General features: G+C 42.6%; 1 protein-coding gene across 6 annotated transcripts in view; it reads left to right on the forward strand.

The window, feature by feature from the left end:
- Positions 1–7749: 7749 nt before the first annotated feature.
- The window catches only part of GRIP1 (glutamate receptor interacting protein 1), a 325481-nt gene continuing 306184 nt past the window's right edge, over positions 7750–27046 (forward strand). For 5 of the 6 annotated variants that reach the window (XM_082784855.1, XM_082784860.1, XM_082784859.1 and 2 more), the window contains exon 1: positions 7750–7861. In XM_082784855.1, the coding sequence (XP_082640981.1) occupies positions 7807–7861 (55 nt within the window). In that variant the 5' untranslated portion in view covers positions 7750–7806. The remainder of the gene's footprint in view (positions 7862–27046) is intronic. The other variant, XM_082784857.1, reaches the window with a different exon arrangement.

Below are 27046 nucleotides of genomic sequence, written 5' to 3' on the forward strand. Positions count from 1 at the left end.
AACTGAGTCCATCTTTTCTGTCCCTTTTAAGAGTTAATGGCTTTAACTCAGCTATAGCCTTACTCGAGGCACTCCAGAGACTGCACACTGGTTGTTTTCCTTCTTTCCATCTCACTGCTGCTCATTCCAGCTGCCCTCTGTGTTAGCTCAGAGCTCATACAGCAGGCAGATGTTCTGTGAGACGCTGGAAACCTGAGCTACTTTTTGAGTGGTGGAGTTCAGAGAAGGTAACACTACCAGCAATGGGAATTCCCTCACACTGCAATTGTTCTCACACTGCAAAAATTAGCACTTTTGGTACAAGGTGTGTTCAGGAGGGGCACAATCATACCAGTGTGGAAACCTGGGATGATCAGCTGTAGCTCCAGGAAGCAAATCTATTTCATGAGCTTGCCCCAAGCCTCCAGGAGTGGGACATTTATGCCCTGCAGTGGAACTAGTTGCCCCAAAGAGCTGGCTATGCTTAATTGCTGTAAGTTCATGGCTGGTTCAGCACCAGTGAGTCATTATTTCTCAGCTAGTGGGGATGTGTAAGACAATCAATCGTGTGGCTTGTGTGTGGATAATGGGTATAACTAATGTGCCTGAAATAGCAGCTGGCTTTCCGATAATGGGCTTCCCAAAGTGTGCTGAGTGTCATTAATAGTATTCATGTCTGCAGGTCGCTTGCCAGAAAAAGTAAGTAAATGCATTTATCAGAATTCAACACGGACAAGCATCAAAATGAAACATGCACAAAAGGCATTGAAAAACGTGTACCCACCTTGGGAATTTCAGCGGTCAAACCCAGTTTATTTTGCGCGGGCTGTTCTGTTCTGTGAACAAGGAGCACACGACTGCTGGCAGCAGGACTGACACCCTCAGAACCTCTCCGCCCACACCCAGGCTGTGTGCAGAGAGCAAGAGCGAGCACCCCAAGAAAAATCAGATTGCTGAAGTTTGCCTCTCTCTGCAGCCACCGTGGCTTACAGGCAATACAGTCTGTGACAGCACACTAATTATACGTTTGGTATAAATCCAAGTCATTCTACCAGTGTGAGTCTGGCTCTACAGAGAGCAGCACTTGCAAAAAACAAAACAAAACAACAACAACAACAAAAACCATGCTTAGGTTACCCATAGCTCTTATCTACATATGCAAGGATTATCAATTACGTGTCTGCTCGCTCTCTCTCTCTCTCATTTTCCCTGTCCCTCCCTGGAATCTGCCTCAGATCATGGAAGACAATGGGAGACAGAAAATACGTGACTTGTCCCTAAAGAAATGGAAGCAAATCCCATTCCACTATACACAGTATCCTTGACAATAACATTCTCATTGGGCACAATGAAATCAGAAATCATTCCCTGTAATACCTACATCAAAAAATACAATGAATGTCAGTTGTCACAGCATAGATTTGATTTCTACAGGCCCAGATATTCTTTAGCCTTTTCCTAAGCCATCCTCATTCTGGGGTGCCTCCCAGTCCATTATTTCATGCATGCTGATCCTGAGTTTTTAACTCTCCGAGATGTTCCCCAAAATGAATTCCTCTCCTGCTGCAGGCCTTATCTCCTCCCTGTAGAAGAGCTTGACTGTGCTGAGAACCCTGTTTGAGAAATGAAAGCGTCAGGGCGCTGAATTCCAGTACCGAGTGGTGCAGTGAGCCTGGGCCGGGGGTGCAGAGGGCTGGGACCAGGGGCACCACGTCCAGCTGGGGGCCAGGCACTGGTAACCGATACCCCAGGGACTGATACCTTACTGTTAACATGTTTAATGACCTGGACGATGGGACAGTGTGCACCCTCAGCAAATCTGCAGAAACTGGTAGGGGTGGCTGATAGACCAGAGGGTTGTTCTTCACTCATAGGGATCTCAACAGGCTGGAGAAATGGGCTGACAACAGCCTCATGAAATCCAACAAAGAGAAGTGGGAGAAATGCAGAGCCCTGCCAAGGGGAGGAACAACCCACAGTACAAAAGAGGCATGGACATGCTGGAGAGGGCCACAAAGATGATTGTGGCCATGAAGCTGGCAGAGGTGGGGCTGTTCAGCACAGGGAAGAGAAGGCTCAGGGTGGATCTCATCCACTTCTGTAACTACCTGATAGGAGGGAATAAAGAGGATGGGGCCAAACACTGCACAGTGACAGGACCAGGGACAATGGGCTCCAAGTGAAATGCAGGAAATTCAGTGTAAGCATAAGTAACAACTCTCTTTTTCTTACCATGAAGGTGGAGGAACACTGGCATAGGCTGCCTGGACAGGTTGTGGAGTCTCCGTCCTGGAAGGTGCTCAAAGCCTGACCAGGCACAGTCCTGGGCAGCCTGCTCTGGTTGATCCTGCTTTGAGCAGGGTGGTTGGACTGGATGATTTCCAGAGGTACCTTCCAACATCAACTGCTGTGTGATTGATAGTATTTTTCCTGGAACAGGACATATGCAAAAGATACTTTGGTTAAATGCAAATCAGTTTGCCAAGGCTGGGACTGACAACACGAAATACACAACATCCTCATTGCCAGAGGTGGGAATGCCTGCATATGTGAGGTCTTTTAGGGATCTTCAGTACTGTCAGTAATTTAGACACACTGCTAATGTGAATGTATTGGTTAGGGCTTAAGTTACATCAAAAATCATTAGGTACCCTCAGATACTCTTGTATGTTTTTCTTTAAATCTGTTTTAGTTGTCAGAGACACCTTTTGCAAAGAAGAAAGTTTTAAGTAATTCCAATTTTTAAGTAATTCCAATTTTTAAGTCTCTTTCAGGTAATACTCTGATTTTGTTTATACTTCAATATTAAAAAAGGCAGCAATAAGTTGGGTTGTTAGTATTTGTGTAATGATTGTTAGTATTACATTGATAATTCTGTAGTGCTGATTTACAACTGATTTACAAAACTAATTTTTGTGCAAACAACACACTTAAAAGGACTAATTGGAAATCTTATTTTAGCAGCACATGAAAAACAAAATTTTAGAACTTGGATACCTCAGCAACTTTTAGAACTTGAAGCCTTGGCATGGTGGAAATTGTGTCTCTTTTGTTTTGGGGAAGGTTAGAGACAAAGGAAAAGGGAAGTAGCACCAGGAAGTCTGCCAGCCCATGCGTGCCTGTTTGGTGGCAAACATGATCACAACTCTACAGATTGTCTTCTGCTAACTGCAAGCTTGATCTGCTTGTTCAGGGATCTGAGGAACCTATAAATGATTCTAAATTTTCTCTTTTAAAGGAAATTTTGAAATTTGTCCTGCCTCCTCACAACATGAAGTGGCCTGACAGCTAAATCCAAAGGCATGCAGGCACATAACATGGGCAACAGTTACAAAACAGATTCCTAAAACCACAGCTACAGCCCATAAAAGTCCCACCTAGCCTTATGGTTATTTGTAAGGCTGCGTCTACCACAACTCCCACCAACCATCATCTAGGTACCTAAATTTCTGACGCTGAGCCTACACAGAATCCCTGCCAGCTTGCCAGAGCTAATTGTGTGGGTGCACCTCTCTAATTCTTAAACCAGCCTGGGACTGACAGCCCAGGTAGCCTGAGCCTTACCCTTCTTCGGGCCAGGCTCAGGCTTCCTCCTCTCCTGCTGAAGGCTGCCGCTGTGCCAACATTGGAGATCTGGGGCCACAGAAAGAGCAGATAGAAGGAAATTTCCTCTGCTCTGTGTAGGGAGGACATCCCCAGTGAGGCTGGCAGCAAAGGGCTGCAGGTCTGTGGCAGAATGCCTTACTGCCTTTTGTTAGCAGGTGTTAATAGAAGTGTTAAAATGCATCTAAAAAAATCAATTGTTGGTATGCTTGTGTCTCATCTAGGAACTTTTTGATCTGGTGTTCTGTAATGTGACAAATAGCTTTCGAGATAAAGCACCTTTTTCATAAAAGGAAAATAAAGAAAGGAAACATAAGGACAGCGTACAGGGAAGATAACACAGTACAGAGTGCATCTCCGTTTTGCCTAGTGCTCCATTCTGACAAGATTGGTATCACATTTTTAATGAAATTACATCACATTTTAATGTGACTTCTATGCATTTATGCAACCCTCAGCAGGAATGTGTCAGTCTCAGGTATGCATTGGTGACTGGTCTATTTAAAAGGACCAAAACCCCCCTCACCTTCCTCCCAGATGGCACAGGTAAATACTACAGAGTCGAGGACAGTGTGGTAGGCTCGGGCATTTTCCATCTGTTCAGAACAATACGGACATTTCTGGGGCTTGGATGACCAATAACCTATAGAAGCTGCAATCTCTTGTTATTACCACAGTTATTTTAAAAGGTCATTTTAGACTCTTAGCACCTTCTCGAACTTTTTGTAACCACAACTATGTAAATGAACATGGATAGTGACTGTCAGTCACTGAGGAAAAAAAAAAAAGGCAAAGTTTAAAAACCTAAATGCTCAGGCATCTCCTGTAATTTAGAGGTAATTATTGGTAAACATTTGCAGATACTGAGAAACTTTCCAGTCCTCCAGCCCTCAGTTCAACCCATCTGTATATTTCTCCTACTAGCTTTTAGGGAATAAATAAGAAAAAAGATATAAAACAAACAAACAAACAAAAATACAAACAAAAAAAAATTGAATCTCTTCTTTAGAATGTTTCACAGAACAAAACCTTCCCTTGGGCACATTGTACTTCTTTTGCTGTTTAATTCCAGTGTGCTTTACATGTGCTTCAGATGACATCCATGCTGCAGTGTCAAGTGAGAAGAAAGGTTGTCTCCTTGAAAATCAAGATTCGACTCATTTAAAATCCTCTGAGGGAAAAAGCTGTGGACAGAAAAGAGCTAGCAGGAAGTTTATATGCTACTGGTGTGACGTATTCACCATTAAATGCACATCTAAATCAGGTGACCGCTCTCTTCCATTACTAGCGTTGGGATATGCAGAAGCAGTTGTTCAGTGTGAAACAGCTCATGTGAGTAACAGAATGCAATTAAATTAACTTGAGCCAGGCACCCATGCAAGCTTTTCCTGTAGCACAGAAATGGGGAATTACAGAGTGTCATTGCTTAAAAGGATTTATCTGCAAGGTCTTGCATAAGAGAAGCATACATACTCCACTCAATGATGTGAATATTGCTAGTTATTTAACATGTAGTATGCTTATTCCTGAAAAGCCAGCAATATTTAGAAAAAGTAGAGTTTATCCCTCATTTTGAAACACGTTTCTGGAGCAAATTCAGAACAGCAGCTGGAATTTTATGACTCCCCCAGGACCTTGAAGAATCCCACATTCAGTCCTAGAGAATGTTTACTCACTTTAAAAGTGATGGCAATATAAAAAAATAGCTAGAAAATGGCTTGTTGGAGGCTGGAGAGTAGGGCAATCTACTGCTTTATTCCTTTGACCTGCAATTTTGCACAACTCCAATGCTGGCAAAAAGTCGATTGGAGGATCTGAACTACAATGTTGAGGCTCAATGTTTGTATTTTTTTTTTTTTCTGTTCATAATGGAAAGGCTAGGAGTAAAAGCTGGACATCAGAGGCAGTAGGTAAGATTTAGGACATGGATGACACACAATCATCTAAAGTTTTATTTAATTCCATAACACTTTAAAGCCCAAGTTTGCTGTAAGAAATGGCATGGGTTAGGAGAATAAGTGTCAGAGCACGTTTTTATGATGCAGCTTCTAAAGCAACACAGCCTCTAACCCACTTCAGTGCCTCGAAAACCGTCTCCTTGATGCGTATACTCCAGAAACCCTTGGGATAGTTTTTAGCCCCATATCCTCGTGTGGGTGCTTGCAGTGCTGAGCAGCTGTAGGGTGCTGCAAGCTCGACTCCAGGCCCTGTTTCCTTTGCACCCGCCTTGGGCAGTGCAGCTCTCTGCCAGCACACCCCAAAGGCATCTTCTGGAAGCTTTGCCCTGCAAGCAACGCGTCTGGCTGAAGATCTCTTATTTTAGAATGCTAAGACATTCACAGGCACACTCACATTTTTTTCTGTAGAAATACCAATGAGAAAAATAAACATTTTAAGTAAAGGGATATCAAAAGAAGAATATGACTGTAAATATGTCTCTTCTTGAAGACAAGGCTATGGTTCAAGGATGCAATAAATCCAAATTTAGCACCCCCAGTAACGAGACAAAACATTCACGTGTTCATCCTGATGAAAACTCAGCCTGCCAGCTCTAAGTTGTTAAAATGCTTTCAGTTTGGTAACATTGTGCCACTGGTTTTTGTTTTGATCCATTATCAGCTGCGCTCTCACAGACAGCAAAACCAGCTCCGTGTGGTATACTCCAAAATTCAGCAGGAGCCCAGGATGTGCCTTATCCAGGACATGGATCACACCGGTCCTGCTCGGTGCCCCTGCCACGCATGAATACAGCACTGCTGCTGCTGAAACCTCGGCCTAAGTGCAATCAAAGAAAAGCCAGTCACTGCAGCTCTCATCAGTGGGATTTTAATCAAGAGGCTTTCATGAGTACCAAGACGCACATTTGCTTTATGCACTGGCACCAAGTCAACATGGAAAAATGCTGTGTCAGGAAACTGTCATCATGTTTACAACAGAAATTAAAGTCAGGAAACCCTTCAAATTTTCGTCTGAATGAAGGGCTCGCGGATAGTTGTTTGACCATGTAAAATTACTTAATTTCTATAAATATGAGGAAATGACAGGCAATGCAGAAATAGTCACAACATAACCAGTAGGCACAGTGAAGCTCATATAGCAGTCCACCCCCAGAAGTGCCTTGAAAAAAAATAATTAGGCTTCATTTATACTGCTATCATTATTTAGAAATAAAATTCAAACCCGAGACTTTGAATTTTACAGTAGCTTAAAAATAAATAAATAAATAAATAAAAGGAATATTTAATTGCTGTAGCATTAGCCTGTTATTAGGACATGGCTGTGTAAGAACCAATTTTGACGGTGAGAATTGAGGTCTTTTGGTCCAAGGGTTGTAAGGCACTGGCCAGAATAATGCCAGAAACCTGACCTGTCACAACAGCATCCTGAGCCCTGTGTGGTGCAGAGTCTGGGTGGGCCTCAAGTTGCCCCAGGAGAGGTTCAGGTTGGAAATGAGGAGGCATTTATTCTCAGAAAGAGCAGTCAGGCATTGGGACGGGTTGCCCTGGGAGGTGGTGGAGTCACCGTCCCTGGGGGTGCTCAAGGAAAGGTTGGACGTGGTGCTTAGGGACATGGGTTAGTGGGTGACAGTGGTGGTAGGCGGATGGTTGGACCAGATGATCTTGGAGGGCTTTTCCAGCCTCAGTGACTGTATGATTCTGTGTGACCCAGGGGCTGTGGGTGCTGTTCCATGAGTGCCCACGTACGCCCTGCCCGACATTTTGGGAGCCCCGCGGAGGGGCAGGGTCCCCCCCAACCCCTCGTTCCCTCCAACAAGTGACAAGATGGTGCAGGCGGCAGCGGGGCTCCCACCCGCGCCTGCAGCGGGGACAAGGAGCCGGCACAAGGAGCGGGGACAAGCACTGGGGACACGGAGCGGGGCCTCCCCCTCCACCTGGCGGCTCCCCCCGTCCCTCCCCGCGGCCCCACCTGCCGGGGCTCCTCCACTGGGGGCCGGCCGTCCCTCCGCGCCTCCCCCTCCCACAATCCCTCCTCCTCTCGCCCCTCGCCTGTCCCCGGCTGAACCGGGGCGAGCCCTCCCCGCTCCCTTTCCCCTCCATCCCTCCGGCTCCGCCGCCTCCTTCCCCTCCCTCCTTCCCCTCCTTCCCTCCCTCCCTCTCGCGGCGAGGCCGCCGCCCCATCCCCGAGCCGCCGGTGGCCGCCGCCGCCGCGCCCTGCCATGAGCCCCCCGCCGCCGCCGCAGCGCTGAGCAGGACGCGCGGAGCCATGCCGGGCTGGAAGAGGAACATCCCCATCTGCCTGCAAGCCGAGCAGGAGCGGGGTGAGCGCCGGGGGGACGGAGGGAGGAAGGGGAAGAAAGGGAAGGAAGGGAAGGAAAGAAGGAGGGAGCCAGGAGGGCGGGCGGGGGGCTGCCGGTACCCGCTGCCCCCGGCTCGACGGTGGGCGCCCCGCGGGGACGGGCGACCTCGCGCTTCCATCTTGTGGGGAGAGCTGGGGCCGCTGGTGGGGCCGTGCCGGGCTGTGCCGAGCCGTGCTGGGCTGTACCGGGCTGTACCGGGCTGTACCGTGCCGCCCCGGCAGCGACAAGTAACTTTTCTCCGCGGTGCCGCCGCCCCCGGGCCGGCCCCCCCCGGGGTGACTCCGTGAAACTTCCCCGCGTGGGGCTGCGAGGGACCCCCCCCGTGTCACCCCCCGTGTCGCCCAGCCCCCCGTGGGGGCGAGCAGGGCCGGGGTGGAGGGAGGAGGCGACCCCCAGCAGGGGCATGGTGGAGCCGGGGGGCCCACGCGTGCTTTGGAGGATGGAGGTTGCCCCTTTTGTGCTAAGTGGGTACGGGGGGCTGGCGTGGGGACCCCACTTCTCTGCCCTGCTGGGGGCTCAAATCCTAATTTCGGGGTTGTGCTGTCGAGAGAAGAAGGTGGGTAGTGGCTGGTTGCTCTTCAGAACCACTTATGGTGCCAGAAGGGGAACTTTGTCCTCCCCCAAAGAGGGCTTCCACCATCGGAGATTGTCGTGCCACTGCTTTTTGGCCAGCCTGTAAGTCAGAGGGGAGAAAGGCCGGCTGGTGCCCCACTTGCATGGGGGAACTTTCAGGTATGCCTGTCCCCTGCCGTCACCCGTTTGTGGCTCGCTGGGTCCACGACAGCGCGTGGATGAACCATGAAGTAGGACGTTGACTTTGCACTGCCGCCTTGCTGGGGAGAGAGCTGTCCTGCTGGGAGCAAGAATGCCCCCAATGCTAAAAACGAGGGGGTTTTGTTTGCTCTGTGCAAAAGTATCGTGCTTTCATGTTGGAGGTGAAGGTCTGCTTCGGAAGTCCTGCTTCTTGCTGGCAAATCCTGCCCGGAGCGGGAGGCTGATCGCAGGCACATGACGTAATAAAAACAGTGACTGAAGGGGGAGCAGGTATTTCGGCTGCGAGAAGCTAGATCTCGCCTCTCTCCTCAGTGAATACAGTCATTGCTTAAATCCCTGGTCATATTTCTCCGTGTCAGGAGTCTATCTGTGTGGCTGAGCAGTCACAGAAATAGGTTGGAAGGCGGTTGTCGAAACGGATCAGATGCTTTTATAAATGGGGGAACTTTAAAAAGGGTCTCATCTGTACACATCAGAAAGTGCAAAGATTTTTTCACCTTTCATCCCGCATAAAGGTTGTGCCACGAGCTGCACCACGCAGGCTTGTCTTTATTGCAACTAAAGGGTGGTAATGGTTTTGCTCTGCTGGGTTTAATGCCAGTCAGAATACAGATTTGGTAACAGTTCACGCCTGCTCATATTTTCTATTTAATCTTTTTCATCTGCATTTTGAAGGTGGATAGATTTATATTTTAATACTCTTAGCACTGATGCTTTTCTTTATTGTATTTCCACGGAGCAAATAAAAAAAACCCTCTGGTGTGCCTAAGTAAATGATTACTACCTAAAGTATGTTTCACTGTATATTGCTCAAGTTTAGCTAATAATTTAGCAGAATTCCAGTTACGGGAAATCTTCTGCTTTAGACTTGAAAAAATATTGAATGGTCAAAATAGTTAATCAGCACTGAATTTAACTGTCCTTGGGTATAAAGAATTGATGAAATAAAGCTTTCAAACTAGCCAGAAAAATGGCCAGCGCGGTAATGAAATGAAGGTGCATCTTTAGCTAATGTAGGAGTTTAGTATGGCATTGAGTTAAAAGGCAATTACAGATACAGTTAAATTCTGGTTCAAAGCCAGTTGTGCTAACATCCCCCTCTGCTGTTTCTAGAAAATATTTCCATTCAGATGCTCTGCGGAGCACTTTCCGTGTATCCTGCTGTCAGAAGACTTCTGCGAATGTAAATGCTGTTATTTTAGACAAACATCGTAGCCAGCTTTTAATGTTCTATGGTTTACATATGGAATAAGATTGGGTATAAAATATTCAGTAATATAACTTAGCATGCAGCCTTAACTTCAAGCCTGGTTGTAGACGTGGTAGCAGCAGGTTTGGACTGAAAAAGAAGAGTGTGCTGGGAAAAGTGCTATGAAAGGTTCACCACGGTGAGCCACAAGTGGTTTGTACAGACCATCTTTTCTCAGCCATTCCTTCCTCAAACCTCGCAGGCTTCCTTTTAGCCCTTTCCTGGGAGCTCTGCTTGCTGTTCATGTGCCTTTATAGAGCCCACGGTGCCCCTGGCTGTGGAAAGGAGAGCGGTGATGGGCACTAAGATGAGAGGTTTGGGAGGCAGGAGGGTTTGCTAGAGGGGCTGTGTGGAAATCTCACTGTACAGTCAGGTGTATCCCTGAGGCATGGCAGCGTAAAGGGCTCTCTTGGTGCTGATGTTCTTGTCTCCATCCAAACCAAGGCAGCATTGCCTTGGGGAACATCTCAAATGCTGCTGTATCTCCCTCGGTGCTCAATTCGTCTAGTGCTTTGGCAACAAGACAGTGGAGCTGCAGCAGCAGCATGTGTCTGGTGCTAGGGTTCGATTCAGAAATGTGGAACTCCGTTTTGATGGGAAGAGCTGTCAGGATATCACAAAGAGTGATACCTTCTGCAGACACATGGGGTTTGCTCCAAGTAGGGTTATTTTAGTGTATCCTTATCCTTGTTTGCCTTTGCCTTGCTTCAGAGCCTCTTGTCTGTGTTGAATGCTTACCTCAAAAAGTCCTTTGCTCAGCTCGTCTTTGCTGTTCCTACAAGTCAGGTGCTGAAGTGGAGGTTATCCAAAAGCTTGGCAAAATGGGGATTTTACTAATGGAAATTGGCCGGTTGTACTGAAATGAAATAAGAGAGCCACGGTCAACACTGTTGGTTCACCTTGGCAAAAATTGGTACCCTGGGTGAAGGAGAATAATACAGGTTAATGTTTCAAGCTTTGCCAGTGTTGGAGATGGAGCACGTGTTCATCTGTGGTGAAGGATTTGTGGGAGCTTTGTGTTATTGAGAAGATTGTTTTCCAAAGCGTGGCAATCAGTGCTATTTCAACGAGTATTTTTAGATGTCTCCACTGCGGAAATTATGTGGAATACTGGTGCCAAATTAAAAAAGTACAATTTCTTGAGATACTCAAACCGTATTTGAAATATGATGTGGATGGCTGCTTTTTGGGCACACCTCAGCGGGTTTCTCGCACTGCCTCTATGGTGAAGCAGTGCTCTGCAGTGGCTGTGGTGCTCCTGGATGCCATAATCATGGTTATTGCAAGGAATCTTTTCCTTCAGAGTTCAGGAAGAGTGCTCTCTGCTGAGTAATGCAGCTGTTGCATGTGGCTGATGCAGTAAACCTTGTCATTTTGACATGACATGTAAAGGCTCACTGGTTTAAGACTGCCTTTAAAATTCAGGGCACATCACCTCTCCCCCACTCCCCCCATTTGCTGCCTAAGATGCTAAATCAAGTCTTGTTATAAAGCACCTAAACCACTTTTTGAGGTGACATCTGAGCAAATACTTTGAGAAGAAAGATGTTCCTGGAATTAATTTTGTTCAATATCCCTTCCAATCAAGTTAAATGAAGGCATTTTATGGAACTCCTGGTTCAAGCTGATAGCTGATTGAGTTTGACAGGAGTACAGAAAATAATATTTGCATATCTTGTGTTCACTTCAGGGCTGCTTGGTATCCCCTAACATGTGTCGTTATTAATTTTAAGAATGCATCTGAGTATATACTTTAGTCTTGATGATAAAAATAGATTCAAAAAAAAAAAAAAAAAAAAAAAAGATTTACTTTCCATGGCTGTTTTGCCTTTATTCTCAGCACGGCAGCCCAGTTATGTTGAGGAAGAAGGGAAGAGTGCTTTTCTATTTTCTGCTCGTCCATCTATCTTCCCGATTCTTGACAGACTGGGAAATGAGGTGAAATTTAGGAAACATTTTAGAAGCGTGGATTCAAGGATTAAAGAGTACACAAGTAAGTATTTTGTGAATCTTGCCTCAAATACAAAAAACTAGCGTGTTCTCGTGGAAGATGTTCTGACAACACACATCCATCTCTGGGCTTACTGCCGTGTGAGCTTGTCTGCTCGCTTTAAGCTGGAAGAGAATCGGTTCCTCAGATAAGGGAGAGATACAGGCCCATTACTGGCCTTAATTGTGTTATTGTGGTTTAGCAATTTACATCCGATCAAACGAGGCCACTTTAACAGAGGATATGCTTCATCTTCTTTCTGGTTGCAAGTTAAAAAGTAAATATTAGCTTGTATTTCAACACAAAAAGATGAGGATAAGTGTTCTCTGTCTATAATCTGACACCTAATAAGTGGGTCCTCAGAAGCTGAAGAAAGCATGCGGGAGACCCAGCACTTGGATTCAGTTGACAGATTTATAAACTTCGGGATGTCAGGAAAGTTTGGGATTACAGATATTGTGCGAAGGCTTTCTGTATTTCTTTATCTGCTTTCTGATATGTGTCACATGCCTCCTGAAAAGTTGACATACCAAACTGGATGGCAGAAGATGAGTATACAAGGGCAGCCCTAAGGCTCAGGGCTGGCTGTTGGGGGTGATCCCCACTCTGTGGGGAGAGGTGCTTGAAATAAAGCCCCCCAGTGAAGGCAGTGCCTGGTTTTAGAGTCCAGGTACTCCTTGGTACCTACTGAGTGAACAACTGGGGCATTTGGTCAGTTATCCTATGCACAGCATATTGTAATTGCTTGTGTTTAAGGTGATAAAGTCATGAATAATGGTATTAAGGATGAAGAGAACTTGCTGCTCTGGCCAGGTAGGATAAGATGACACTGCACACCTGGTTTTCATCAGCATGCAGAGGACACAGGCAGTGTTAATTTCTTCATTAATTCCCTCAAAACCAGCCAGGAGGACCGAGAGGGCTCTAATGTGGGGATGGGAAAGAGAAAGTGATTGCTCCCTAGTGCCCTCTTAGCATGAAAGGAACTGAGAATAACCAAAACCCATCTACATCTTTCATGATCTGCCCAGCCCCGTTAACAGCACTGTATGATCTGTGATATTCAAATCATTTGGTTACTTGCAGAATCTTTAGGAAGCTGCAGTCTTCATTGACTGCTGGGAGATAGCCAGCCCTTGTCTCTGGGTCATAACCAAGCTTTTTTCCCCTTACAGAAAGATGATGTGAAATACTGGTTGCGAATAAAAATTTTTCTTTGTTTTGCCTCTGAAAACAAAAAATGCTTTTGCTAATGTTCATTAAAAATGGAGAGTTAGGTTGGGTCTGGGAATTCGCTAGCAATGAGCCATGATTTATTGATATGGCTGCAAACAATGTAGCTTTCCTCAAAGAACAGTAACTTAGACTGGGAAGCACTACAAATATTTGCCACTAATGGCAACAGGGTTGCTTTTCCAGGTGCCTGAGAGCTGTGCAGGGTGTAAGCTCTGTGCTGATACTTCACAGCAAAGTGTAACCTGCAGCACAGATGCAGTGTTGAAACCCTCAGCCATTTAGAAGCAGACAGCTCTCCTTGAGTCTCAACACATGCCAATTTAGCTCCACCACAGGCCTTTTTTTCTATGATTTAAAATTAACTGAGCTCGGAGTCCTCCATGAAGAACTGCCAGGTTTGTGTTGCTGTAAGGTGGCTGAAGTGGGCCAGCCCTGATGGTCCACGTCCTCCAAACTGCTCGTGTCTGGTCCCTGTTTAATCATGCTGGTGCTTATGAAAGAGGACGCACTGAGTCAGCGAAGGGTCTTGTGATCATGACTGTGAAATTTGATGTTGTTTGAATGTTATTCCCAAGTCATTTGAATTTATTTCTGTCGAAGTGACAGAGCACCGTCTGTCCTGACTCTGCAAAACCAGACTAATGAGATGTGCCAGCATCCTGTGTGGGGACAGGGTCATCACCTGCTTGCTGTTTGTTTGGCAAGATGAGCATAACCCAGTGCAAAATTTGGGGTGAAATTCTAATGCTTGTACTGGGTGCAAATAATCTTGTTTACTGTGTCACCCTACTGATTTTCCTTTCCTTTCTCTTCCCATTGGCACAAGCTGTACTGAGTAGCTGGGCAACACAAACTGTTCTGGCATGCCCTATAGTATGGGCAGCCAGGTTTTCTGGTTCTCAATGATGCTGATGATCTAACTTCAAAAAAAGTCATTTTCAGTGCTAATTCTTTTTTTTTTCCTCACTGATTGCCACATTACAGCTCACTTGTGATGTGCAAAGTTCTTTCCTTACTACTGTAATAATTTGAGAAAACGCTAGAAGGAGGGAAAAAAAAAAAAGGTAAGCAGGGGCTGACCACTTTGATACTGATATGTTTTTTGTGGAATTTATTTATTTATTTACTTTTGAAAATTACCACAGGAATTGGGGAGGACAGGCATGACTGACACAATCTCCATCTGCTAGGAGCATTCTTTCAATTCTTGTTACCAGTGAAAATCACCACTCTGACTGCACAGGGAAAGCTGCAGAGAATATTTTGGTAGTTTTACTTTCCTCTTTACATCTTGGGATCCCACAACCGTAGAGCTCCCTAAAGTTTAACTCTTCTCTTAAAACAGCATAATTTATTTATTCTCTGAGATGTAGTTAAGGAATATCGTGTAATAACAAATAACTCTCAACAAAATGTATTCATGAATTGTTTTACCAGTGGGATGGGACTGAAGTTTTTGCCCCATTATTTTGTGGGGAGCCGATTTATTATTGTATAACTGACTGTGATCATTTCCTTATTAGCAGACAGTATTTTTGTATGTTGTAAGGTATTGCCAGGATGTGTTCTCCTGGTAACTGTCTTTCACAGGAAGAAAGGCACTATGTAGAATGCTTCCTTTCATCCCTAAGAAGCTTTGTGCTAGGTGAAGGTACAGTGAAGTATGGTGTCTCAGTCCCACGGTTTAAAATGTGAGTTAAAACCACCACGCGTACATTTAGCAAATAAAATGAAAAACATAATGGTGACTGGAACAGGCGTTTAAGTGAACCAGAACTTAGATAAGTTTTCACATTTTGAGCTTTTTGTTTCTACAGATATCAGCTAGCATGATTTAAATGATACCAGGTTTTCTGCAGTCGCCTGCAATGGGGTCCAGGTATTCCAGAGTCTGAACTTGTTTGTTTGTCCTCTTCTGCAGCAGGAGAATATTCATGAAAATACTTTTTTCAAGCAAACAAATAGTCCAGTAACATCTATCAGTGTGCAAATCCCTTTACAGTGGTCAAAAATGTCTGTGGGATAACCCCTTGTAGGCAGCAGGAGGTGCATCGTGTCCTTTTGAGCAGTGGCTGTGTGTGGCTCAGGGCAGCAGCGTTGGCTGGCAGGGCTTACTGAAAGCTGTTTCTGAAATGTGAGTAATACCTCTGAGCTGGTTAGATTATATTTTTATTTTCTATTTGGTTTATCACCTCTGTGGACCAGATACCGTGTCCTTTGTACTGCTGTTGAAAGACAGAGGCAGCACTGCAAGCTCATCTTTCTCCCCCAGTTTACAGCTCCTTGTTCACTAAAGGCCTGGTGGTCAGAGGTGCCACTTCTGTCCTGAGAGTTGTTTTTTGGCATCTGAGCTCAGCCAGCATGGCTTCAACAAGTGAACTGCATCAAGCTCCCTTCTACGCTTTGCATTTTCAGAATCCACCTTTAAGACATAGCTAACTGGCAGAATAATTGTCCTCGCTTGTCCATCCTTAGGCCAGCGTTGTGACCTGAGCCTGAGATGAGGCTGCAGTGGAAGTAAAAGACCATTTTGCTACTTGGACACAAATTTTAAGTTCAGTGACAAACAAGTATTTGGCTTGGATTTGAGTCAGGAATTATTTACACAACAGCCGGGCAGAAACTACAGTGACAGTCACACAGAAAATACTCTAGGGAGCGAAATTCAGTGCCTGCCGAATGGATGCGGCTCTCCTGAATTCTGGAGGTTAATTTACTTGTGCCAGCAAATTTATTGAGCCCTTGTGTCTCTTAGTGGAGGCCATTTATTAGTCCAAGGTCTCTTCTGAAAAGTCAGAGAAAAAGAGTGCTAAAAATATGTTGCCTCCTTCACATATATTTTCATGAGTTGTATTTCTTATTCTTACATTTTCTGGTGGCTTTGTAAATATCCTAGTATTTTGGAAAGTGGTAAGATTTGGGCATAAAGCCTTTTCAAAATAATGTATTTGATGAAGTTTCCTATTTTGTGAGGAATATACCTGTAAATTATTATTATTATTATTGAAACCAACCAACCAGTGCATGAGATATAGGCTTTAACTAAGTTTTCTTGTAGAGGTTCCATAGATGTGGTGATCTGGTAGGACCAATGAAATGAATCTCCTCTCTTCCCAAAATGCGTTCTGAAATTATAATTTGTTGTGCTTTTAACTTTACCTCTTACTGGGGCTGTTTGCAAAATGTGCAGGAGCCAGATAAACTTGCAGGATTTGCATGTCAAAAGTGAAGCAGTTGGTGAAAAGCTTTGAGCTGGTGTGTGCGTGTCTGTATGGAGAGGGGTGAGAGTTTTATGGGTGTAGAAGAATGAAATGGATGGCATAAGGATAATTCAGTGGCTTTAGTTGTTGCTCTTGTGTGTCAATAACTTACTTAACTCGGGAATATTAGTAGTAGCAAGAACCCCCAAACAAGCCACTCCTCACACCTCAAGCACAAAGTGCTTAAAACACAGCTGGTGTTTTTTGTTGTTGTTGTTCATGTATGCTTATTAAGTTACACACTTTTAACTTAAATATCTATCATGTTGTCCCCAATTTCAATATTGTATGGTTTCAGTATTCCCAAGGTTTCCTGTCATTACCAATGCTGACAAAAATGCTGCACTAATTCAGGCTTTTCGTATGGGCTCATATTTCTTGTCTTATTTGAATGCACTAACCCTAAAGTTTTTGGAATTTCTCATCTGCCTAAGGCCATGCTTTCACATGTCCGCAGATTCAGGCATGCTGTGGTACCTGTGTTTGTATTTGTTTAAAGAAATAAAAACAAGTAAAACCAAGCAAACAAAAAACATCAGGGATGCTATTATATATTGTATCAGCTCATCATTCTGCTTAGTAAACACATCTGAAAATGCATCTGCTATTTGTTTAAATATTTAGTGTGAACTGACTCTTGCTTTTCAGAACTCTTTAATATGAAAAGAGCCTTAATTTTCAGATGACTTACCCTCTGCCATTAAATATAAATTTTTCAAACCAAGGAAAAAGAAGGTTCAGCTGCTGGCTATAGAGCAGTTTATTTTCTGCTTTCATCAAAGATCAGGGTCATAGGAAACTAGTTCCTGAGTCCATACTGCTACATGTATGTTTCTTTTTACTGCTATATGTATATTTCTTTTTCGTAAAGGAATTTAAGTAATTTTAAATAAACACCTTTTGATATTTTTGAGATGATATCCTTGGTAGGTGGCTTAAATATAGGAAACAGTTGAATTATGGAGTTCCAGATCATCTGAAAAAAATTGTCTTAATAGTTTTTCTTTTCCTCCACCTTACAATATACATCAGGTTAGTTTTGTCATTTACTTCCTCTCCCATCACTGTTTGCTTTTTTTGTTATCTTGTCAGGGCAGGAAGTAGTGTTTTTTTTTTTTTTTTTTCTGATCTTTTTCTTTGTAACCAGGCATATTTAAATTATTTTTTTTCAAATGCAAAGACAAGTCAGCCTACAAAATAATATGATGGGCTTGTTCATTGAATCTGAACAACTTTTGGGGGTTTAGGCTGATACTGTAATGAAAAGTACTGAAAAATAGTCTTCAGTTGACTTGTCTCAAGTGTTGCTTATTCTTTCCTTAGTGCTAGCTGCCCTTAATAATGTTGTGGCTTCTGCTTATAATTTGTATGGTTTTGCTTTCAATTGCTAAAATGAAAATTCAGTGTATTTGTGTGAAGCTTCTAAATGTTGTAATCAGCAACTTCTGGCTTTTATGTGATTAAGTGAATTTTCCAGGAAGTTTATAGTGCATTGTATATTCTATGCAATTAGGTTACTTGGGGTTGTAAAGCTACACACGTTTCAGAATTTGCAGGGTTCAAGTTATGCATTTTGATTATGTTTAAAAATATACCTTTTTGTGGCACGCTACTGGCAGAGTACAATGGGGAGCATAGGTGAAGTTCTGCTCCTGAAGTAGCTCTGAAGCTGTGGGCTGTGATAGTATTCTTCAAACAGGACAATTTTTAGCATATTGTAATGAATTTGGGCATTCTGATTCAAGCTCAGAAATCATCTTATTTGCATGTGCATTTTGGTTAATGGTCAAATATTAATCATTTTGCCTCCATACCACGCTAAGGACTAAAAGGGAAAACAAAAAACTTGTCATGAATTGATAATATGTCGGAGATGTTTATCAGCAGGATAGGCACTTGAGAGTTTTGAATGAGCAAACACTCTTGCATAGAGTCTCTAATATATCGAAATATTTAAAAATACGTGTTTTTCTGGACCAGATCACAACACTCAGTAAACTGCTAGGCTCTATCTGTAGGAATGGATGATGCACATCAAGGCCAATGACAAGTTCATTTGATGATCTTAAAGCCATGTTTAAGTCAAGGCCACTGAAACTTTTGCTGGTTAAGTGTATAGATACTTGAGATAATCCTTTTGAAGTCAGTGGGCTTAAATTTAGGTTTATAACTTACACGCTTAACTGGATCAAAGGGTGATTATAAAAATAAACTCTTTAGTTTGTTTAATTAAAGATCATTCTCCATGATAGGAATGCTGGTGGGGGGAAAAGAGACAGTAAAAAGGATTTAAAATATCATGAATTGTCTCTCTTTTTAATTAGATGTTTTGTTTATTTTTGTTTTATTTTTCCCCATTGGACACATGTCCTTTGGTATTCCTTCGCTTTTTCCTCATTTTCTCTGTTGGAAGTGAAGTTAAACGTGTTTAACTGTAAGATGCTTCATGTTCTGTGTTTTCTGGTGGAAAAACATCTTTCCATTACCATTCATTGCAAAATGTCACATTGTGAATGCAGGTAATAGACACAGAATGTATACCTGGAGTCAGCAGTTGTATTAACAAAGGTGACACGTACCATTTATTACAACAGGTTTGAGATCTCGGTGCATTTTCAGTTGCCTGAGTCATTATCCCAAAAATGATGTTACGTATTGTAACAGAAAGGAAAATCTTTGGCAGAGTGAGGACGTTGAAGGTTGTTATTTTTCAAATTTATCTTCTGTGTAGATCCTAAAGAAACCACAAGCTTTTTCACTTTGCCTGTTTAAACTAAATAGCCCTTGGAGCTGTAGTTACCACTTCACAAAATAGGTTAGCATCTTGGTCGAAATCAGTGAGAATTTCCTGTTGAACTTGTTAAAAGTAGGAAGTCACTCAGTTACCTAGGCTGTTGTCATTTGGGACAGCTGCCAGTTTTGCATCATTGTTTTGGATGCTGGAGTATTGCATTGGATGAAATGTGAGGGTAACACGTTGAGAAAGAGGGATTTATACACTGCAGCTGTGGCTGAGAACTGGCCTTGAAGCAACGCTGTTTTGTGCTTTGTACCTTAATTCCTAGGTGGTTTAAAATATATATGGTCTTGAATAATCCTTGCTACTTTGACTTTGCATTCTATTCTCTCTGTTTTGAGAACTTTCAGATGTATTGTGTGTGCTTTGAAAATACTTGCCACCTGGAAAGTGTTACTGATGTCTTAGTAAAAGACGTAGTAAAATTTCCAAAGAAAGTCAAAAAACACCCCCAGACAAATCCGACTGTTCTCTGCTCCATCTGTTAGAGAGACAAGTTTGGGTTCATTAGTGTGTTCCAGCTTCAGCAGTGGTTTATAAACCCCAGACTTCCTTCCTTCCAGCCAGGTAGGTGGCATTTTTGTGAGGGAAAAAAAAATAAATAAATTGAGACAGAGGCGTTTCATACAAGATCACAGCAGAGGTCTGCTTTGCAGTTTGAACTCTCTCATGCCTTGTTCTTAAGTCAGCAGAGACCTTACACAAACTGCAGTCATTTCTACGTGCAGGAATTCTATGAGAATTCTCTTTAATAGTTTGTTAGAAAATATGACTAGAAGAAAGAGGCACTTGTTTGGGCAAAAAGCTCTGCCTGTGTGAATTAAATGCATTGTAAGGGTTCTACATCCATTTGCTTATCCTAAGGAGCAGGAAGCCAATGTCAAATGGAAAGTATAAAATTTCCACTCTATATATGGAGTAAGCTGAATAATTATCAAAAAAAAAAAAAAGGCAAAAAAAAAAAAACACCAATATTGCTCTGCAATATGACACTATTGTAAATCTTTTGTAGTGTTCTGTATCTTTCCAGTCAATTAGAAGAATAATATTTTCTGTAATAGAAAAGGCTTGTGTACATTTGTCTCTAAACAGACTTCAGTGCTGCAGTGGTAAGGCTCATTGGCGTGTAAGTCATTAAGCCATATGCATATTTGTGTGTGTGTGCTAGTTCTCTGCTCTACTGGCACATCTCCGTGTGTTTATTGAAAGATTCCCTGAGAAAAACTCCTTGAGGAACATCTTTTGAACTTAAATGCCCCATCAAGGAGGAGAGTGTCATTATTTTCATAATGAAGTCACCTTTCCCCTTGAATGGAGGTGCTGCATAAAAAGCAGTCAAAAACAAGAGCACTTGGGCTTATTTGATCTTCCAAGAGCAAGTTTATGATCTGTCATTGCAGTTTGGGGGCTGATAATCTGTGAGCCCAGGTGCAGAGGTGGAGGAGCCTTATTAATTTATTTTTTCATGTAAAACCAAGCATTTATTTTCAATCCTGTAAAAAAAATAATAAAATAAATCTGTTCAACTATTGTTGAGATGTGGATATTAAGGTGCATAAACAGCAGAATAATACCAAATTTGTATGCAAGAGATTGATTCAGTTGGTAATGTTCATCCTTCCTCCTGTTGTCCCTGTAATTTGGACTGTGTTGGAGATACTTTTGGATATTGGTCACAGGCAACTTTGCTGACTGATTTACTGCTGATTTTTTCTTAAATTCATGCTTTACTGAGCTTCTAGGGCTGTGTTGTCTTGATGGTGATGTACTTAAATACCTCAGCTGCTTCCCCAGTACTGTGTAGCACAATGCATTTGCCATTTGTTTTCTCTCTGACCTGAGCAGGTTGTGCACACTTTCCACATGACCACCTTTCAGCTTTTCTCATGCTCTGTGCATCTTCTGGTATAATAAAGTGAAGCAAATACGTATATATTTTGACATTGGACTCTGCATTCAGCTATCAACATCATGTTCTGCTTCCTTCCCAAAGTGACTTTGGAATGTGTTTTTATATAATTGATCATTTCCTTGGTATCTCAAGGTTGCTGTGAGTTAGGGAAGTTATGGGAGGAATTTGGATCTTCAAGGTAAAGTACACACTCAATGAAAACACAGGCAGTTGGGCAGAAGCCTTATTAAATTGGGAAAAGAGAGTATTCCAGATTGAATCATGTTTCTCCATATGAAGCTTTACTATAAAGGGGGGAGGAAGGGGGACAGGAAGGAAAAAAATAAATAAAAAATGAAAAAAAAAATTGAAAAAAGTTCTACAGCAGAGGGATCATGCTATACAGTATGCAAAGATATGAGCTAATATTTGCCTCTTCAAGGAAATACTAACAAAATGTCACTTTGAGTAGAAAAAAGCACATCTTAAAGGTCTAGTGGTTTCCTCGTTTGCTTCTTTACATAGAGTATAGACTGTGTAAACATAATTTGAGATTCAGTGCATGAGCTGTTTTGCAAAAGTCATGTTTCTAATTTTTATTCACTAAAATTCAAATTAGGTTATTTAAACTTAGGAATCAGCAAAAATTCATGGGGTGAAATTGTTTGAAACTGCTTTAATTATTTCTCATGCCATAATGCAAATGTGATTTTTGTTGTTGTTGTTGTGAAGTATTCTAATAAACATCATCACAGTATACATCTGATTATTTCTAGCTATGTTAAAATGAGGTATTTCAATTTTTTTTTTCCCCAGTGTTGTAGGTAGTCCTAACTGTACCCCTAATTCATCTGTAATATTTTGTGTTTCTATGTGTTATGTTAACCCTGATGTCTTCCTATGTTACTATTCTTTCTTTAATGTCTTCATAATATTTGTTTCCTTTAACAATCTTCAGCTATTGCAACACATCTTTTGTTTGCTTTCTTTTCTTGTTTTAAGAGAGAGGAGAGAGAGAATAACATTCAAACAGGAACACTTTGTTTTCCACATTCACTGGAGCAAAGATCCTTCTGATCTGCTTTGTCCACTATCAAGTCTGTTTTTTGGTGCTTCGAGGCAATAAACTCTGTACTAATAAAGCGCAGGGTAACCTGCCTCTTGGGGATACGGGTTAGAAATTTAATATTGCTCTGAAATGTGAGAATCTGTAGCACATTTGAAGTCTGTTAATATATTTGTTTTTTACTATTATAAAGTGGATGTGCTTGTCATGTCTACAAATGCCTGGTATAATTCTGTAAAGTGGTTTTGCATGGGAATGCAATTCAATGTCCAATTCTGCACCGTGTGAAGAAAGTGCTTGTGTTTTTCCTTATTAATTCTGGTGAACAGTCTGTTGACCTGTTCTCAAGAAAGCCAGAGGTCATCCACTTGGGTGTGCCCTCACCTTTGTTTGTCTTCATCAGCTTTGTCCGTGCTCTGTGTTGGAGAGACACGCTCTACGTGTTGCTTAGGCTGCACGTTGCTCAGCCTTCGCTCCTGCCTGTGTGTCTTTTCTGAAGCTGGAGGAACTGAGGGCAGACTTCTTGGTCCCAATCTACCTCCGTTGTACACTTACAGTTCTCCAACCTGCTGTTCACAAATCCCTCCTTCCTCATGCTTTTGGACCACTTGTTCTCTGAGCAGAGCTCTTCACTGGGTTCTCAGCAGAGCTTCTACTGTTGTATTACTCATCTGTTCATTTTCCCAGATACCTGACGTTGCTCTTCTCATTGTTATCCTTTAATACTTTTTGAGTGAGCAGGAAGCGTTTTAATCTCATCAGTTATCCCTCTTTCATGTCGGTTTTCAATGTTTTATATATTCTTGCTAAAAAGATCACTTTTTTTCTAGTTTAAACACATTCTTAGACTGTTTTGGTTCCTTTGAGCTGATGAAAACCTAGTTGTGGAGTTGAGGAGAGTCTGGCTTTATCTATGAACATTTAGTGGAATTTAGTTAAACCACTATAAGGCTAACCTTGTGTCCCCCCTCTCTGTGTCATCTGTGCCTGCTTGTGTATTAACCCCGTAACCTCTTGAGGTCAAAGACTGTAATTTATGCTGGTCACTTAATATTTTTCTTATCCTTCAAGCTAGAAATTTGCTTTCTGTGGGATGAAAAGTAGATTAATTATTTTAATTTTGTCTTGGTCAGTTAGCTGCTCAGAAGATGGGTAAGAGAAGGAGGCAGGAGAAGAAGGAAGCATTTCTGCACATGTATCAAAGCACAGAAAACCTGTAGACCTTTGAGTACTCATCTGTGGGGATTTTTGCTTCCAGATTTCTTGCTGCTAACTTGGAAGTCATTCCAGCCAGAGCTGCAACTCTAGCTGCAGATTTCGAAACTCTCTGGCTGGGAACAGGGAAGCCCTGGAAGCCCAAAACATTTTCAAATCTGAAGCACGAACTCTGGAGTCTCTAGTCCCTGGCTATTCTGGATGGCAGAATATCCTGAAGCTATGGATCCAGCAAGTCAGTGTGGGAATGATCAGAACCCACATGCAGTGTTTTTTTTTTTTCTTTTTCTTTTTTTTTTTTTCTTTCTGTAATTTGCTGGATTTTTAACTGTAATTGTAAGCATCAATAATAATGTTAATATCACCGTCAGGAGACGGACTTAGTATTTGAACCTGGGAGTCTAAGTTCAATGGCACTGCAGGGAGGAGACGGTAATAGAAAAAAACACAAGGAAACACTTTAGTGTCCACTTTTCTGATATAATCATAATGATGAAGGCATTAACTTATAGTAGGAAAACAAAGTATAAAAGACCACTACTGTTCTAGAAACTGGAGCAGTTGGAGTTGTCCATTTGGTATGTTCTGTGGTCTACTCACTGTAAGCAGGGTAGATGACTTGATGTGCCTTGGAGCAACTTCTAGACTAAGACTGTAGACTGGTCTGGTTGTTATGCTGTAAGCCATCTGTGTGCATCGTGAGTGCAGCAAAATTGTGTGCAGCTGTTGTGACGCTACTTTTTTGTCTTTAGCTGGAGGTTAACTGCTCTGAGGAACACTCGTGTTCAGTGGTGGATGAAGCTGAGCTGCTCTGGCAGCTTTCCTGGCTTGCACGTTGCTTTGGAACAGCAGGGTGGAAACCCTGTTGCAGCCACAGTATTAAAAGTTTAAAAATTTTTGTGAGTAATTATTCATGGAAATGATTAATAAATCAATGTAGTGGCTTGTGTGCATTTTGATTTTACTCTGCAGCTGGTTTCCACTCTGGCCTGGTTTGTAGCCCTAAGGATCTTGCCTGACAGTACTACAACACTGACCTCTGTTTCAGCAATTTAGTCGGGAAGGAGCACGGCCTTGTTAGCACCCAGCAACAAGAGGATTTTCCAGTAGTAGCCACAAAGCTTCCTGAACAGTTTCAACTGTTGATTAAGATGTCAGAAGGTTGTTTCCAGTTGAGGTTCTGTGCCTATGATTTCTCATCCTGGGACTTTTTCCTTGCTTTTTTTTTTTTTTTTTTTTTTTTTTTCTTGCTGCTTGCTAATAGCAAAGGCTATCTGAGCCTCTCCCCCTTTTCTATTTCACCTGTTCTTCTTCTCTTCTTTCTCTGTCCCTCTTATCTTTATTTCCCCCACCTCCCTGTATGCTTGTTTCTTCAGGCCTTCCTTGTTTCTGAGTTACCCCTTTAGATGTGCATTATAAACAAATTGCACTGTACTGATGAGAACAACCAGCTTATTTAGCTTGTTTTCATCTGGGTATATCCTATGCCCTTTTCCCCACCAGTACAGCAGTTTCTGAGTGTATGGTCAGACTGATGCATCTACGTAGAATCAAATCAAAAATTTCCAAAAAAGGACTAAAAAGGTCACTTTGTCTGGTGTTATTCAACCTGTGGTACATGAATCACTGCGGGGCCATAGCTGACTACAAAATGGTCCTCAAAACAATTATAAAAAATGCTCCAGGCACACGCTCCCACACTCAGCAGGATCGTGTCAGTGTGTGGGCAGGCACAGTCAGCAGTTGGCTCCCAGCTGCTGTCCAAGACTCATTAAAATGCTTATTGCCGGACAGTCCAGAATTCATCAAAGTGCCGTTGTTTAACTCAAATGTTAGGTATCCCTGGTCTCAACTTCCAGATGCCAACTCAACAGTTGAATGTCATATATAGTTAATGATCTTTTTGTCAGGTGCTATTGTCGCATGCACGTGACAAAAGGGTAAGTATGGGTTCCTATCCAGTGCCTTGGCAGAGTGATGCCCCAGCCCATTAGTTTCTATGCATCCCAAAGTTCATGTGTGTGCGATGATGGATTTATGCAAGATCTAGAAAGGCATGTAAGTATTTTTTTTCAAGTGTCTGAGTGGTGCTGGTGTTCCACAGAGGACTGCCAAGCCAATGAAGTGCTCCAGAGTCCAGAGACACGCTACGTTTTATCCTAAAGGACCTACCTCCCTTCTATCCAAGTGCTTTGTTTCAGCATGTGTAAAACCAAGTTGGATTTTCAGTAGGCATCTTGCTCAGTGCCTTAACCTGTGTAATGCTAAGGGCCTGCCATCTGTAATTCTGTAGGCTGCCTTTCACTTCCAACTGTGCAACCTTCCATGTATGCGCTGCCCTAAGGTACTTACTGGCAACGTCTCAAGGGTAGAGTTGTTTTTTCCCAGATACGTGCATGGTTCTTAAGACTGTATATCTTGGCATGACTGAAAATGAATAATTTCTTTCAGGCCAGCCCGCATTTGTGGTTGTGCTTTGTTATTTTTATTTTTTCAACTAAGTATAGCAATGAAAAACTCAAACGCCTTTTTGAAAGGTTGGAAAAGGATGGAAGTTTTCAGTGACTGAAAAGGAACACGTGGCCCTTTGGGATGTAGGGGTACTTGAGAACCAGTCTTGGACTGCATACAGATAATGTTTATTTTAACATCAGAAACTTGATTTAAACATGGATAAATTGCTGTGTGTAGATTGCAGAGGAAAATTCCAAGTCTTCCCCCCAAAATAAGAGAAGCCAGCAGTTTGTGGGCTAGTGTTTAGACTTGATGCAGATATGAATCAGATAGTAACTAATAAACTGTTGTTTCACATTTATGTGTACTATTAGCTGTACAGTTTAAAAATAAACCATTTCCATCACAGTTCTTTGTGTAGGCTGTGGGGTTAGAGTGCCTGAGGTGTTGGACTTTTCCATGAAATTTCCTAATAGGAAGTTAATTTGCAATGCTTACCACTGTGGTTGATGGCAAGTGTCTTGGCCTGGCAGTTAAGGACTTAGTGAAAACTGAAGTTGTGGAAGGCTTTTTTCCCTGATGTGATAAAGAGTTGTGATGAAATAGCTTCCTCTGCTGGGCTGAATCTCCTGGAAAACGAAGACAAAAGTCAGGTTCAGGAGGATCTGGTGTGCTTGAGGTGTCCCTGGTCAGGCAGGGCTGGTGCTGCTACGCTTTAATGTTGCCTGAAGGGCAGACTGTGGCTGTGCACAAAACCAGGCCTGATGATCGTGTGGTGTTTCACATCTGAGGATGTCGTTACTCAAATGTTAAGAGAAGGTCATGGAGGTTGGACAGTCAAGAACTGAAAGGTTGGGACCTGTGAGAATTGACCAGATGGCCTAATTCTGTCCCCCTGCATGCTGTCATTACAACAGCGAGTATATGTGTATGTAAGCATTACGATAATTCCCATTCCCCTTCAGTGTTGCAGTTTGCCTCTTGGATGAATAAAGTTCACTACGGATTTCTCATGTCATTCAACATGCAGCAACAGGCATTTTTTTCCCCCATTACTGAAACCTCCACTGCTATGCGCTTGCCTTCAAGATTTTTCCATCACTCTCACTGCTGAATGCTTACCCCTTCTGGGCCTTGTTTCTTCAACTTCAGGTGCTCTCAAAAGTAATTTTCATTAACGGCATAAGTGTCTGTTATTTTGGCTTGAGAAAACT

This window comes from Aythya marila (genome assembly GCF_965140915.1).
Source record: "Aythya marila genome assembly, chromosome: 1".
Lineage (NCBI taxonomy): Eukaryota > Metazoa > Chordata > Aves > Anseriformes > Anatidae > Aythya > Aythya marila.